Consider the following 14,722-nt stretch of genomic DNA (forward strand, 5'->3'; position numbering starts at 1 on the left):
GGTCTCTGGTGCTGTAAGACAGTAGCTCAACCACTATATCACCGTGCCGCCTAAATTGCTCCTTTCACATTCTTGGCTCATTCTGCAGCATTCACAGCCAATGATGTGCAGCAGTTCTCTATCATGATCACAATTTCAATGTACACCTGAACTCTGGTCTGAAAAGTCAACACATTAACATTTACTAGCTGGTCTCTATCTGCCAGGCAACAATGAGGAATGAAGACCAGAGAAGTTAAAATGTCAAACGATGAATGTAGTGTGCACAGTTTCAGAATTAAAGTTAGCAACATGTTTAAAATGAGACAAATCTGATGTGGACAATTTCATGACTATTATGCTAATTTCACAAACAGTTAAGTTATGAAAACCTTTCAGCAAAGTACCTTTCAGCAAAGGTAAATAAGAAACAGATAATCTGGATCGAGATTCAGAACTGCCATAGAGGACATAGGGTTTTGAGTGTTATTCTGGCTGCAGGTCAGCGACCAATGGAGTTCCGCAGGGATCTGTGCTGCATCCTGTGTTGTTTGTGATATATATATAAATGACTTGGATGTAAAAGTAGATGAGTTGGTTGGTAAGTTTGCAGATGACACCAAAATATGTGGAGTTGCAGGCAGAGCGAAAAGCTGCCAAATTATGCAGCGGGACATAAATCAGCTGCAGAAATAGATGGAGAAATGGCAGATGGGAAAGCAAGTGTCAGGTGTTACTCTTTGGAAGGTCAAATGTGACGGGAAAGAAAGTATATAGTTAATAACAAGACCTTTAATAGCATTGATGTAAGAGGGATCTCGGGGTCCAAGACCGTACCTCCACAAGAGTGACAACATAAATAGATGGAGTGGTAAATAAGGCTTAAGGTATGCTTGCCTTCTTCAGCCTGGGCATTACGTAAAAGGATTAGGAAATTATGTTTCAACTTTGGCTAGGCCATATTTGGAGTATTGTGTACAGTTCTGGTTATCCAATTAAAGGAGGATGTGGAAGTTTGGAGAGCGTGCAGAAGAGGTTTACCTGGATGTTGCCTGGATTAGAGGAGAGTTTGGACAAACTTGTATTGTTTTCTCTGGAGCGTCAGAGGCTGAGAGGACACCTGATAGAGCTTTATAACCTTTTTATATGTCAGAACCTTTTTCCCAGGGTGGAAATGTCAAGGACTGGAGGCCATAGCTTTAAGGTGAGAGGGGGAAAGTGTAAAGAAGATATGTGGGGCAAGTTTTTTTACACAGACAGTAGTGGGAACTTGGAACATGCTGCCTGGGGTGAAGGTGGAAGCAGATAGTGGCATTTAAGACACTTTTAGAGAGGCATATGGAAATGCAGGGAGTGGAGGGATCACATGCAGTTATGGGGATTAGCTTAATTAACCATCATGATCAGCATGGAGACTGATGGCGAAGGGCCTTTTCCTGTGCTGTATTGTTCTACATTCCATATGTTGGCCTTATCAGAGGTAAGTGAAGTAGGTAATGAATCATCAGATAATTTTATCATTTGGCCTTTGAGAATGCTATTCACCCCCCATTCTGTGCCAAATGAAGCACTTCAAATAAAACTAAAATACTTGAATAGCCAGAGCAGTACTCAGAGCTGGATTAAAAGCTGGGTAAGAATGGAGTAGAAAATATAGAAAAATAGGTGCAGGAGTAGGCCACTCAGCCCCAGGGCCGTCTTAACGCATGGGCCTGATGGGCACTTGCCCGGGGGCCCCATGCTGATCTGTGTATGTTAAGTGACTTGCAATAAATAAATACTACTTTAAAAATGTAGGTTCAATAAGTACTTTTTTCGCAACATTTTCAGTGCTTCTCACAGCGATCTGTAAGTGCTTTTCGCAATAATGTAGCACCCTAAGTCCATCGCTAAGTGCTTTTCGGTAAGTGCTTTTCGCCGGCACGACAGGGGGGGGCTGGTAGGGAAAGGGGGGTGGGGGAGAGTAACGGTAGGGGCCCCAGTACACTGCTTTGCCCGGGGGCCCATAATGCTGTAAAAACGGCCCTGCTCAGCCCTTCAAGCCAGCACCACCATTCAATATGATCATGGCTGATCATCTAAAATCAGTACTCCGTTCCTGCTTTTACCCCAAATCCCTTGATTCCTTTAGCCCTAAGAGCTAAATCTAACTCTCTCTCGAAAACATCCAGTGAATTGTCCACCACTGCCTTCTGTGGCAGAGAATTCCACAGATTCACAACTCTCTGGGTGAAAATGTTTTTCCTCATCTCAGTCCTAAATGGCCTACCCCTTATTCTTAAACTGTGACCCCTGGTTCTGGACTCCCCCAACGTCAGGAACATTTTTCCTGTGTCTAGCCTGTCCAATCCTTTAAGAATTTGAAATGTTATAATTTCCACTCCACTCCCTGCATTTCCACATGCCTCTCTAAAAGTGTCTTAATGCCACTATCATATCTGCTTCCACCATCGCCCCAGTAGTTCAACTACTCATTACTCTCTGTGTAAAAAAAACTTGCCCCACATATCTTCATTACACTTATAATATGTTATATTTTTATATGTTTCTATAAGATTCCCTCTCATCCTTCTAAATTCCAGTGAATACAAGCCCAGTCGACCAATCCTTTCATCATATGTCAGTCCCGCCATCCCGGGAATTAACCTGGTGAGCATATCCATGAGATCTCTTATCAGGCTATAGGATGTTCTGGGGGAAATGGATCAATTGTTGAAAAATGCAGAAAGTAAATTTACAAAAATGAATAAAATTCTGGAAAATGTCATCTGAACTTTGAGGGCAAGAGATGGCAACTCAGCTGGTCAGGCAACATCTCTGGAGAAATTGGATGGATGACGTTTCAGATTGGAACCCTTCTTCAGACTAAGGGGTATTCTAAAGCTACTGGAGATAGACTGATGGGCACATTTAGATGAAGTTATTAAGATTATAAGAATATTAAGGGGTTGGACACGTTAGAGGCAGGAAACATGTTCCCAATGTTGGGGGAGTCCAGAACAAGGGGCCACAGTTTAAGAATAAGGGGTAGGCCATTTAGAACTGAGATGATGAAAAACTTTTTCAGTCAGAGAGTTGTGAATCTGTGGAATTCTCTGCCTCAGAAGGCAGTGGAGGCCAATTCTCTGAATGCATTCAAGAGAGAGCTGGATAGTGCTCTTAAGGATAGCGGAGTCAGGGGGTATGGGGAGAAGGCAGGAACGGGGTACTGATTGAGAATGATCAACCATGATCACATTGAATGGCGGTGCTGGCTCAAAGGGCCGAATGGCCTCCTCCTGCACCTATTGTCTATTGTCTATAAGAGATTTTTGAAGGCTTGCATATTGGAGTGGATACAAAGAAAATCAACATTTGCAAGCAGTGTAAAGATTGATCATGTACAAAGGAAAATACCTCAGGGGAAAATTGTAGAAATGCATATTCCAGTAAAAATCAAAAGGCAGCTTCACTATTTAAAGAATAGATACGTCAGACAATGTTAACTGGAATATTTCTAAGCAACTGAGATGACACTGCTAGGGAACGTAAATTAAAATGACCACATTTAAAAGATTTTGTAAATATCTGATGAGCAAAAATGCATTAATCTGGAGAAGTGGATAAAACAAAAAAAATTATGGACTTTCAGTAGATAGTGCAAATGAATTTGAGTTCCAGGGACAGAGGTTTCAGTTAACTAAACACCCTTGTTCATCCTTGGCTTCATTTTTCATGTTGCTGCTTCTCATGCTTAGTTGTGAAAGAGAGGAATCCCAATGATTGCACACCAATAAATGAGAAAATGAGTACATTCCTCTAGGAAAAGGTGTGACAGGAGAAGAGAGGGAATTTAGACTTCATATGTGTCAGGGAAAAGTTTAAAGTCTTGGATAGAGTGGATGTGGAGAGGACGTTTCCACTTGTGGGAGAGTCTAGGACTTGAGATCATAGCCTCAGAATTAAAGGACATTCTTTTAGGAGGGAGATAAGGAGGAATTTCTTTAGTCAGAGGGTGGTAAATCTGTGGAATTCTTTGCCACAGAAGGCTGTGCAGGCAAAGTCAGTGGATATATTTAAGGCAGAGATAGATAGATTCTTGATTAGTACAGGTGCCAGGTTATGGGGAGAAAGCAGGAGAATGGGGTTAGGCAGGAGAGATAGATCAGCCATGAGGATTCTACTCCTACCTCTTATGATCTTATGAAAAGTGAAGGTATGTATTCACAAAATGCTGGAGTAACTCAGCAGGTCAGACAGCATCTCAGGAGAGAAGGAATGGGTGACGTTTAGGGTCGAGACCCTTCTTCAGACTGATGTCAGGGGGGCGGGACAAAGGAAGGATATAGGTGGAGACAGGAAGTTTGAGGGTGAACTGGGAAGGAGGAGGGGGGGGGGAGAATAGGGGGACAGAGGAACTATCTAAAGCTGGAGAAGTCAATGTTCATACCGCTGGGCTGCAAGCTGCCCAAGCGAAATATGAGGTGCTGTTCCTCCAATTTCCAGTGGGCCTCACTATGGCACTGAAGGAGGCCCATGACAGAAAAGTCAGACTGGGAGTGGGAGGGGGAGTTGAAGTGCTCAGCCATCGGGAGATGAGGTTGGTTAAAGCAGACTGAGCGAAGGTGTTGAGCCAAACGATCGCCGAGCCCGCGTTTGGTTTCGCCGATGTAAAGAAGTTGACATCTAGAGCAGCGGATACAATAGATGAGGTTGGAGGAGGTGCAGGTGAACCTCTGTCTCACCTGGAAAGACTGTTTGGGTCCTTAGATGGAGTTAAGGGGGGAGGTAAAGGGACAGGTGTTGCATCTCCTGCAGTTGCAGGGGAAAGTGCCCGGGGATGGGGTGGTTTGGGTAGGAAGGGACGAGTGGACCAGGGAGTTACGGAGGGAACGGTCTCTGCGGAACGCAGAAAGGGGAAAAGTGAAAAGTGAAAGTTTCTGACAGAAACAACTGCTCATCTAAAATATAAATAACCTTGTCAGATGGGGGTAATCTTTTTAAGATATCAAAGAAAATGCCATTATAGTGATATCGTGAGATGGGGAAATAAATTCCTATTCTTGGGGATTTTGCTGCAGATAACGCCTTGGCGCAGTAATCATCAATGCGAATTCAACTTTGGTAATTTTTCTTCAGGTCACAGTTTGCTCTGAAGTTTCTGGATCCTGCCTTTTTGCCAATTGAAAATGGCCATCGTAACGATATCCGCAGCAAACTTGCAAAATGGTCTTTCAACACAACTTCCTTTTTACAGCAAAGGTACATCTTTTGTGCAAAGTTTACATTTCTGAGGGCAATTCAACTAAAAGAGCCAGACTTCATTTCCCTTTATACGTATTTTAAGACTGTTCCATGTTACTTTATTCCAAGTGTATAAAATTGGTCTTTCGGAGATCTGACAATTTTACAGCGTGACACATAAATTTATTATTATAAGAGGATGGGGGACAAAATCGGCTGAATCCTAACAGATTATGATATGGTTGTGCAAGTTAGGAACCCAGTTTCAAAGTTATAACATTTTAATTAAGATGTATTTGCTTGTTCAATTTGCTTTAAGATTGGATTGCCTCTCTGCAGTTGAAACCTTAACATATTATAACATTATGCTTTTACTAAAAAATGTTTTTATTAGAATTTAGCCATTTATATTGTGTTTGTAATTGAAGTCCACGGCCCTGAACTAATTCGTCCCCTGCACTTTTGTTTGTTTTAGGAAAGACATCAGTCGCTATGTCGATGTTTTTAAAAATTTTACATTGATTAAGAAAAACGTACGAGTTGGACAGTTGATGCACTATGACTATTCCAGTCACAAGTACGTTTTTTCTGTAAGCAATAATTTCCGATCATTACTTCCCGAGGCCCCCCCTATATTAAAGATGCACTACAACACTTGTGCAGTTGTTGGGAACAGTGGGATCCTGACAGGGAGCAGTTGCGGAGCTGCCATTGACAAGTACGATTTCGTGTTCCGTTGCAACTTCGCACCGACCGAAACTTTCGAGAGTGATGTTGGAAGCAAAACGAATGTCACCACCTTTAACCCGAGCATCCTGGAAAAGTACTACAACAATCTATTCACAATTCAAGATCGAAACAGGTTTTTTCTAAATCTTAAAAAGCTGGATGGAGCCATTCTTTGGATCCCAGCATTTTTCTTTCACACGTCTGCTCCCATAACAAGAACGTTGGTAGATTTCTTTATGGAACATAGAGCGCAACTGAAGGTCCAGTTGGCGTGGCCTGGGAACATAATGCAACATATCAATAAGTGAGTAACGTTTAAAGAACTTCTCCATACCAGATGTGCACATATTTATTATTACAATGTGTGTATTATGTTTATTTTTTAATTAACAGACGTCTTTGTTCTCTATTAAATTTCTGTAGCACAGAATAGTACAGCAACATATTTTCCTTCTCTCCAGAGACGCTGCCTGTCCCATTGAGTTACTCCAGCATTTTGTGTCTTCCTTCGATTTCAACCAGCATCTGCAGTTCTTTCCTACACAGGAACATATCTTACGGCCTACAATGTCCATACCGATCATGATCCCAAAATAAACTAATCTCAAAGATAAACACAAAGAGCTGGAGTAACTCTGCCAGACAGGCAGCATCCCTGGAGAGAAGGGATGAGTGACTTTTCGGGTCGAGACCCTTCTTCGGTCTGGTTAGGGATAAGGGAAACGAGAGATATAGATGGTGATGTGGAGAGATAAAGAACAATGAGTAAAAGATATGCAAAAAAGTGACGATGATAAAGGAAACAAGCCAATGTTAGCTGTTTGTAGGGTGAAAATTAGAAACTGGTGTGACTTGGGTGGGGAGAGATAGAGAGAGAGGGAATGCCGGGGCTACCTGAAGTGAGAGAAATCAATATTCATTCCACTGGGCTGTGAGGTGCCCAAGCGAAATATGAGATGCTGTTCCTCCAATTTGCGTTTAGCCTCATTCTGACAATGGAGGAGACCTAGGACATTAAGGTCTGTGTAGGAATGGGAAGGAGAATTAAAGCGTCCAGCAACCGGGAGATCAGATAGATGGCCTGTACCTACAAACACTTTGGCCTGTTTCATTTATCATCGTTACTTTCTTTTGTATATCTTTCATTCATTGTTCTTTATCTCTCTACATCACCATCTATATCTCTCGTTTCCTTTGTCCCAAACCAGTCTGAAGAAGAGACTCGACCCGAAACGTCACCCATTCCATGATCCCGACGTTAAAATTATAACATCGTTACCACCATTAGAGATAACCAATTCCAAACAAAAATCACGAAAGTACATCTGAAAATGGAAATCTTTCAATTGCTCTCTTGTGGCACATGAACTCAAGTGCACGCCGCCACTTCTCTATTGGTTGGTGTTGCCTACCCAGAATATTGTCCCCACGTGTCTGAGCCCAGTTCACCGCTATCCTGGGACATTTGACCGTCCGCGGCGGCATTCTTCACAACCAATTGTTCCCTACGCATTCCAGACATCCCAATACTTGGGATGGACATTCAGCCATTGAGGGTAACAGAAGTTCTCCAGGGTGGTGCGAGGAAAAATACAAAGCAGCGACCTGCTTTCCCTTTCTGAGATGAGAGAGCTACTGAGAAATAGACAATAGACAATAGGTGCAGGAGGAGGCCATTCGGCCCTACGAGCCAGCACCACCATTCAATGTGATCATGGCTGATCATTCTCAATCAGTACCCCGTTCCTGCCTTCTCCCCATACCCCCTGACTCTGCTATCCTTAAGAGCTCTATCTAGCTCTCTCTTCAATGCATTCAGAGAATTGGCCTCTACTGCCTTCTGAGGCAGAGAATTCCACAGATTTACAACTCTCTGACTGAAAAAGTTTTTCCTCATCTCCGTTCTAAATGGCCTACCCCTTATTCTTAAACTGTGGCCCCTGGTTCTGGACTCCCCCAACATTGGGAACATGTTTCCTGCCCTCTTCCCACTGGCCATCAGGACTGTCAACTTTTACAACTCCAGAGACTAAATTTTGTCTACACTATAGTAACTTTATTAACTTTATTTATATGTTGTAACTGTAATTCTTTTTTGTGCACAATCTGCAGGCATTGCCACTTTCATTTCACTGCACATCGTGTATGTGCATTTGACAAATAAACTTGACTTGACTTGACTTGACTTAACGTGTCCAATCCCTTAAATAGCGGCTGGACTGCTTCCTTTGCCCTTTTGCATTCATCGATTTATCGCCATTTTAAAGAACAAGTGTCTGTTTTTCCACTTTGGTTGGAAGGCGTAAAAGGGTCTCACCCCAAAACGTCACCCACTCCTTCCCTCCAGAGATGCGGCTTGTTCCACTGAGTTACTTCAGCTTTTTGCATCTTTCGTCAGTCAAACTAAAGATGCTGACCACCCTCATGGTTTCATCTCTAAACATAGAAATCTGCAACCTTTGGGTATTCATTAATACTTGCTGAAAATTAGCAGAATTATTTATAATAATTGAATTTATGGTATGTTCATTTTTTATGCAACCATTACCCATGAGACATGAGTATTGTTTAATTATTTAGCGACTTATAATATATGGAATAAACTATTCCCTATGCAAATTTAATCGATGTATCCATTGCTGACAAACATCGACTGGCGATCAATTTTTCTCATGCACCATGGTCATCAGCAACTTACTCCTCAAGTGCTGATGTTGAATCAGCCTTATTTCCCAACCAACGCTGTCCAAACAACCTCTAGCTTATCCAAGCCAGCCTAATGGGGCAGATCCAAAAGCAAAGCAAACACTGCAGATGTTGGTATTCTGCAATAAAAAACAGATAATGCTAGAAGCATTCAGCAAGTCAAACACAATCTGTGGAGAGAAAAACGGAATTCCCATTCTTATCGATGACCTTCATCAGAACATGGAGCTGATCTCTTTGTCCCTGGTGACATAGAACCACAGAACCCAGGTTCCAAACAATCCGGCTGGAAATCCCAAATGCACCAGGTTCCTCCCATTCGTTTGACCAAAGTTCTCACTGCGGCTTTCCACTCCTTTCCAAACTATAATCAGTCACATCTACCCCACTGTGCACATGGCTTATGCAGACAGAGAAAATTGTACACTTATAATTACCAGAAGATCAGAATTACAATCTATCTCAGAACCACCATGACGGGCGATGGGAAAATGCAAAGCAATATTTATTAAGAATAGAATAATCGGAAAGAAAATATAGAAACATAGAAAATAGGTGCAGGAGGAGGCCATTCGGCCCTTCGAGCCAGCACCAGCATTCATTGTGACCATGGCTAACTCTCTTTTAAATTCATCCAGTGATTTGGCCTCCACTGCCTTCTGTGGCAGAGAATTCCACAAATTCACAACTCTCTGGGTGAAAAAGATTTTTCTCGTCTCAGTATTAAATGGCCTCCCTTTATTCTTAGATTGTGGCCCCTGGTTCTGGACTCCCCCAACATTAGGAACATTTTTCCTGCAGCTAGCTTGTCCAGTCCTTTTATAATTTTATATGTTTCTATAAGATCCCCTCTCATCCTTCTAAATTCCAGTGAATACAAGCCCAGTCTTTCCAACTTTCCTCATATGACAGTCCTGCCATCCCGGGGATGAACCTTGTGAACCTGCGCTGCACTGCCTCAAAAGCAAGGATGTCCTTCCTCAAATTAGGAGACCAAAACCGCACACAATACTCCAGATGTTGTCTCACCAGGGCCCTGTACAACTGCAGAAGGACCTCTTTACTCCTATATTCAAATCCTCTCATTATGAAGGCCAACATGCCACTAGCTTTCCTCACTGCCTACTGTACCTGCATGTTTACTTTCAGTGTCTGGTGTACAAGGACACCTAGGTCTCGTTGCACTTCCCCTTTTCCTAATCTGACACCATTGAGATAATAATCTGCCTCCTTGTTCTTGCCGCCAAAGTGGATAACCTCACATTTATCTACATTATACTGCATCTGCCATGCATCTGCCCACTCACTCAACCTGCCCAAGTCACCCTGCAACATCCTAGCATTCTCGTTGCAGTTCACACTGCCACCCAGCTTTGTGTCATCTGCAAATGTGCTAATGTTACTTTTAATTCCATCATCCAAATCATTAATGTATATTGTAAATAGTTGCGGCCCCAGCACCAAGCCTTGCACTCGCCACTTGTCACTGCCTGCCATTCTGACAGGGGCCCGTTTATTCTTAGTCTTTGTTTCCTGTCTGCCAACCAATTCTCTATCCATGTCAATACCCTAGCCTCAATACCATGTGCTCTAATTTTACCCACTAATCTCCTGTGTGGGACCTTATCAAAGGTTTTCTGAAAGTCCAGATACACTACATCCACTGGCTCTCCTTCATCCATTTTAAGTCACATCCTCAAAAAATTCCAGAAGATTAGTCAAGCAGGATTTCCCCTTCATAAATCCATGGTGACTTGGACCAATCCTTTTACTGCTATCCAAATGCCCAATTATTACTTCTTTAATAATTGACTCCATCATCTTCCCCACCACTGATGTGAGGCTAACTAGTCTATAATTCCACGTTTTCTATCTCGCTCCTTTCTTGAAAAGTGGGATAACATTAGCTACACTCCAATCCACCGGATCTGACCCTGAATCTATAGAACATTGGAAAATGATCACCAATGCTTTAACCAGCATCTGCAGGGTTTTTTTCCTACACCAATACGTCCATGATTTCTATAACCACCTACTTGAGTACCCTGGGATGCAGACCATCAGGCCCTGGGGATTTATCAGCCTTCAGTCCCATCAGTCTACCCAATACTATTTCTCGCCTATTGCAAATTTCTTTCAGTTCCTCTGTCTCCCTAGATCCTCTATCCTCTAGTACATCTGGGAGATTGTTTGTGTCTTTGGTGCTAATGGAAGACATTTCATTGAAATTGGTGTTATGTTTTTAAAGTTATTTTAAAGTTTAAATCTATCTCATAAGGAGGGTAGGGGAGGGAGGGAGGGAGGGGGTGGAGGGGTGGGGGGAGGGAGGGAGGGGGAGTAGGGAGGATAAGGGGGGTTGGTGGGGATGGAGTGGGGGGAGGGGGAGGGGAGGGGGAGGAGGAGTGGAGGAGGGAGGGGAGGGGGGAGGGAGAGGGAGGGAGGGGGAGAGGGGAGGGGGGGGGAGAGGGTGCTGCACCAATGCAGGAGAGGTTTGGGCCCAAGGGTCCACTTGGTCTAATACTATATAAAACGCCCATGTAATTAAAAAAAAGAGAGTGGAGCTCATGCAAAGAATTTAAGTAGCAGACACCGAAACACCAAGAGAAAGTGCTGAGTGGAAGACAAATGAAAGGCAATATTTGAGACAAATATTTGAGACAAATTGGGGCTATATTCTTCGTGACAAAAAAAATCGTGATATCGATGATTTTGTATCATACAAAAATATTTATTAACATCTGCAGAGAAGGAATGGGTGCTGTTTCCAGTCAAGACCCTAAACGTCACCCATTCCTTCTCACTTGAGATGCTGCCTGTCCTGCTGAGTTACTCCGGAATTTTGTGTCTATCCTCGGTGTAAACCAGCATCTGCTGTTCCTTCCTGCACAGTTATTACCATGTTTCTGTTTTACTGTTGAACAGATATTGGAAAACCAAGCACCTGGCTCCAAAACGCTTAAGCACGGGCATCCTGGTATATACATTGGCTTCTGCCATTTGCGAAGAGATCCATTTGTACGGATTCTGGCCTTTTGCATGGGACCCCAACACAGGACAAGAATTGCCATATCACTACTATGACAAGAAGGGAACAAAATTCACGACCAAGTGGCAAGAGTCCCATCAACTTCCAGCAGAATTCAAGCTGTTGTTTAAGCTGCACACCGAGGGATTGACAAAACTGACCCTTTCACGCTGTGGCTCTTAATGTGATGTTTTCGAAGTATGTTTTTCCCATTCTTGTTCAGTTTATGTTTCAAATGCATTATGTATCCAATGCGTGACGACGCTATGTGGAACACATCTCAAATTATTTCCAACACTGTGGGCCCAACGTGTTCATGAAATTTCGTGCACTGTGGTAGCAAGCATATGTTTTGTATTTCAAAGTAGCCAGAATCGCTTAGACGTACATTTTGGGGCTTTCCTTTACATATACAAGTGAATGTATTGAATAACGAGGAGCTGTCTATACAAGGTTATTTTCCAACAGGTAGAGCCGCAGTATCGTGAACACTGGCGGGAGAAAATGAGCTGATACCATCAGCAGTGGTCGGCCGTGCCAATCCTATCGACGGCAACGTAGGCTTAACAACTAGTTAAGCCTAACATGTTAGCTAAAGAACCCAATCAAATTAAGAATAAACAATAACATTCGGCGTGGTCATAGATGTTAATGCGAATGAATTTAGTGCTGAAACAAATCTGATTGTCTTTAAAAAGCGGTGCAAATATTAAAAATGAGTGATTTCACTCGGTCCCACCTGTCAGATGCCAAATAACAAAACAGACTGCACGTTTAATATTGTCTGCACGGGGTTTACTACAATTAACTTAATTGTAATCCTCATATTTCTTTTCAAAGTTTCAGACTTTTTTTTACGTCTTGACATCGACTCCGTGTACTCTGATTCAAAAAGCCGAGCAGCCTGTAAAGTGAAATGTAACCTCTTATATATAAAATTACTGGAGGCAAAAGAGCATGCAAACATTGTATTACCCTCCTCGGCAAATCTACGAACAAAATACAGTGGGAAGTGACACTTAGATTTGAAGGATATGATCGTGAACGGTAGAATGTTAGATGATTACAAGATAATAGATTATTTAAGCATTTCCATAAATAAAATATAATAACTTTCAACTCTTATTTATATCGAATATCGTTGTTAAAGTGGACATGCTTGTCTTTTGTACGCATGTTTGGCACTTTTTAATCATCAAATGGATGGTGAATGTACTACTTTTGTACCGGCATTTTAAAAAAAGTTTCATTTTTTCACAGAGATCATATAAGTTTTGAAGTTATATTGAATACTTTAGCTGGTTTACCAACTATAAGGTTGCTATACGCCTCTGTCGACGTTTTAATGCAGACGTTTCAAGAAGGATTCTATGATCTGTTGTATTGGGAAATTGAATAATTTTGTTAACTCAAGTTTCAATATACTTCCTCATGCTTGTGAATGTTCATCTATATTAAATTACTGGTTAAGTTACATGAGAACTTTGTTTTACTGACTTGTGGGGTTGCTGTTAAATCCATAGAGGTTTTTAAAACAATGTTTCACATTCTCATTGATCATAACATATTAAGAATGGTCCGCTTGAACAATGACCAGACCAGTTGAATTACAGAAAGAAAACGTCGAATATCCAACGAATATAACAATAGGTTATTATTGCGTTACGTAATCGATCTGTCGTCGAAATAACAAATGTGTGCTGGGCTGAAAGCTATGCCTTTCTGCAATGCGATGTTTATGGTGAGTTGGAGAGTATAGTATCTGGTTGATGGCGCGTGTAAAGTTACTATTTAATTCAGCTTTACCTCGCCTTGTGGTTTCTCAAGATCCAGAAATATACATTAATGACTTGGATGAAGGGATTAAAAGTACCATTAGCAAATTTACAGATGATACAAAGCTGGATGGTAGTGTGAACTGTGAGCAAGATGCTATGAGGTTGCAGGGTGACAGACAGGTTGTGTGAGTGGGCGGATGCATGGCAGATGCAGTTTAATGTGGATAAATGTGAGGTTGTCCACTTTGGTGGTAAGAATAGGAAGCCAGATTATTATCTGAATGGTGTCAAGTTAGGAAAAGCGGACGTACAACGAGATCTGGGTGTCCTAGTGCATCAGTCACGGAAAGGAAGCATGCAGGTACAGCAGGCAGTGAAGAAAGCCAATGGAATGTTGGCCTTCATAACAAGAGGAATTGAGTATAGGAGCAAAGAGGTCCTTCTGCAGTTGTACAGGGCCCTAGTGAGACAGTTTTGGTCTCCAAATTTGAGGGAGGATATTCTTGCTATTGAGGGCGTGCAGCATAGGTTTACTAGGTTAATGCCCGGAATGGCGGGACTGTCATATGTTGAAAGACTGAAGCGAGTAGGCTTGTATACACTGGAATTTAGAAGGATGAGAGGGGATCTTATCGAAACATATAAGATTATTAAGGGGTTGGACACGTTAGAGGCAGGAAACATGTTCCCAATGTTGGGGGAGTCCACAACCAGGGGCCACGGTTTAAGAATAAGGGGTAGACCATTTAGAACGGAGATGAGGAAAAACTTTTTCAGTCAGAGAGTTGTAAATCTGTGGAATTCTCTGGCTCAGAAGGCAGTGGAGGCCAATTCTCTGAATGCATTCAAGAGAGAGCTAGATAGAGCTCTTAAGGATAGTGGAGTCAGGGGGTATGGGGAGAAGGCAGGAACGGGGTACTGATTGAGAATGATCAGCCATGATCACATTGAATGGTGGTGCTTGCTCGAAGGGCCGAATGGCCTACTCCTGCACCTATTGTTTATTGTTTATTGTCCATTGAAAGAGGAATGTAATTCTCTATATTGAAGATAAAAGTTTATTTTAAATTCGTACCTGTCTGCTGGTCTTCAAAATGTTTTCATTTCTAGTCTTGGCATAATTCCACGACTTGGGTAAGAGGGCCGAAAATACTTACAAATCTATAGGCAAGTGCGCCTGCTGAGCAGGGACCTGGCAGATGAATATAACAGGAATGTAGAGAGGGCACAGAATGCTGGAGGAACACATCGGCTCAGGCAGCATCTGTGGACGGAATGGATA

At 42.3% G+C, this 14,722-nt stretch overlaps 1 protein-coding gene across 6 annotated transcripts in view; it reads left to right on the forward strand.

The window, feature by feature from the left end:
• st8sia3 (ST8 alpha-N-acetyl-neuraminide alpha-2,8-sialyltransferase 3) overlaps nucleotides 1-14,459 on the forward strand; it is an 81,798-nt gene extending 67,339 nt beyond the window's left edge. For all 6 annotated transcript variants that reach the window (XM_078424407.1, XM_078424562.1, XM_078424248.1 and 3 more), the window contains 3 exons: nucleotides 5,098-5,220; nucleotides 5,678-6,235; nucleotides 11,560-14,459. In XM_078424407.1, coding sequence (XP_078280533.1) covers nucleotides 5,098-5,220; nucleotides 5,678-6,235; nucleotides 11,560-11,845 — 967 coding nt within the window. In that variant the 3' untranslated portion in view covers nucleotides 11,846-14,459. The remainder of the gene's footprint in view (nucleotides 1-5,097; nucleotides 5,221-5,677; nucleotides 6,236-11,559) is intronic.
• The last annotated feature ends 263 nt before the right edge of the window (nucleotides 14,460-14,722 follow it).

This window comes from Rhinoraja longicauda, chromosome 1 (assembly GCF_053455715.1).
Source record: "Rhinoraja longicauda isolate Sanriku21f chromosome 1, sRhiLon1.1, whole genome shotgun sequence".
Taxonomy (NCBI): domain Eukaryota; kingdom Metazoa; phylum Chordata; class Chondrichthyes; order Rajiformes; family Arhynchobatidae; genus Rhinoraja; species Rhinoraja longicauda.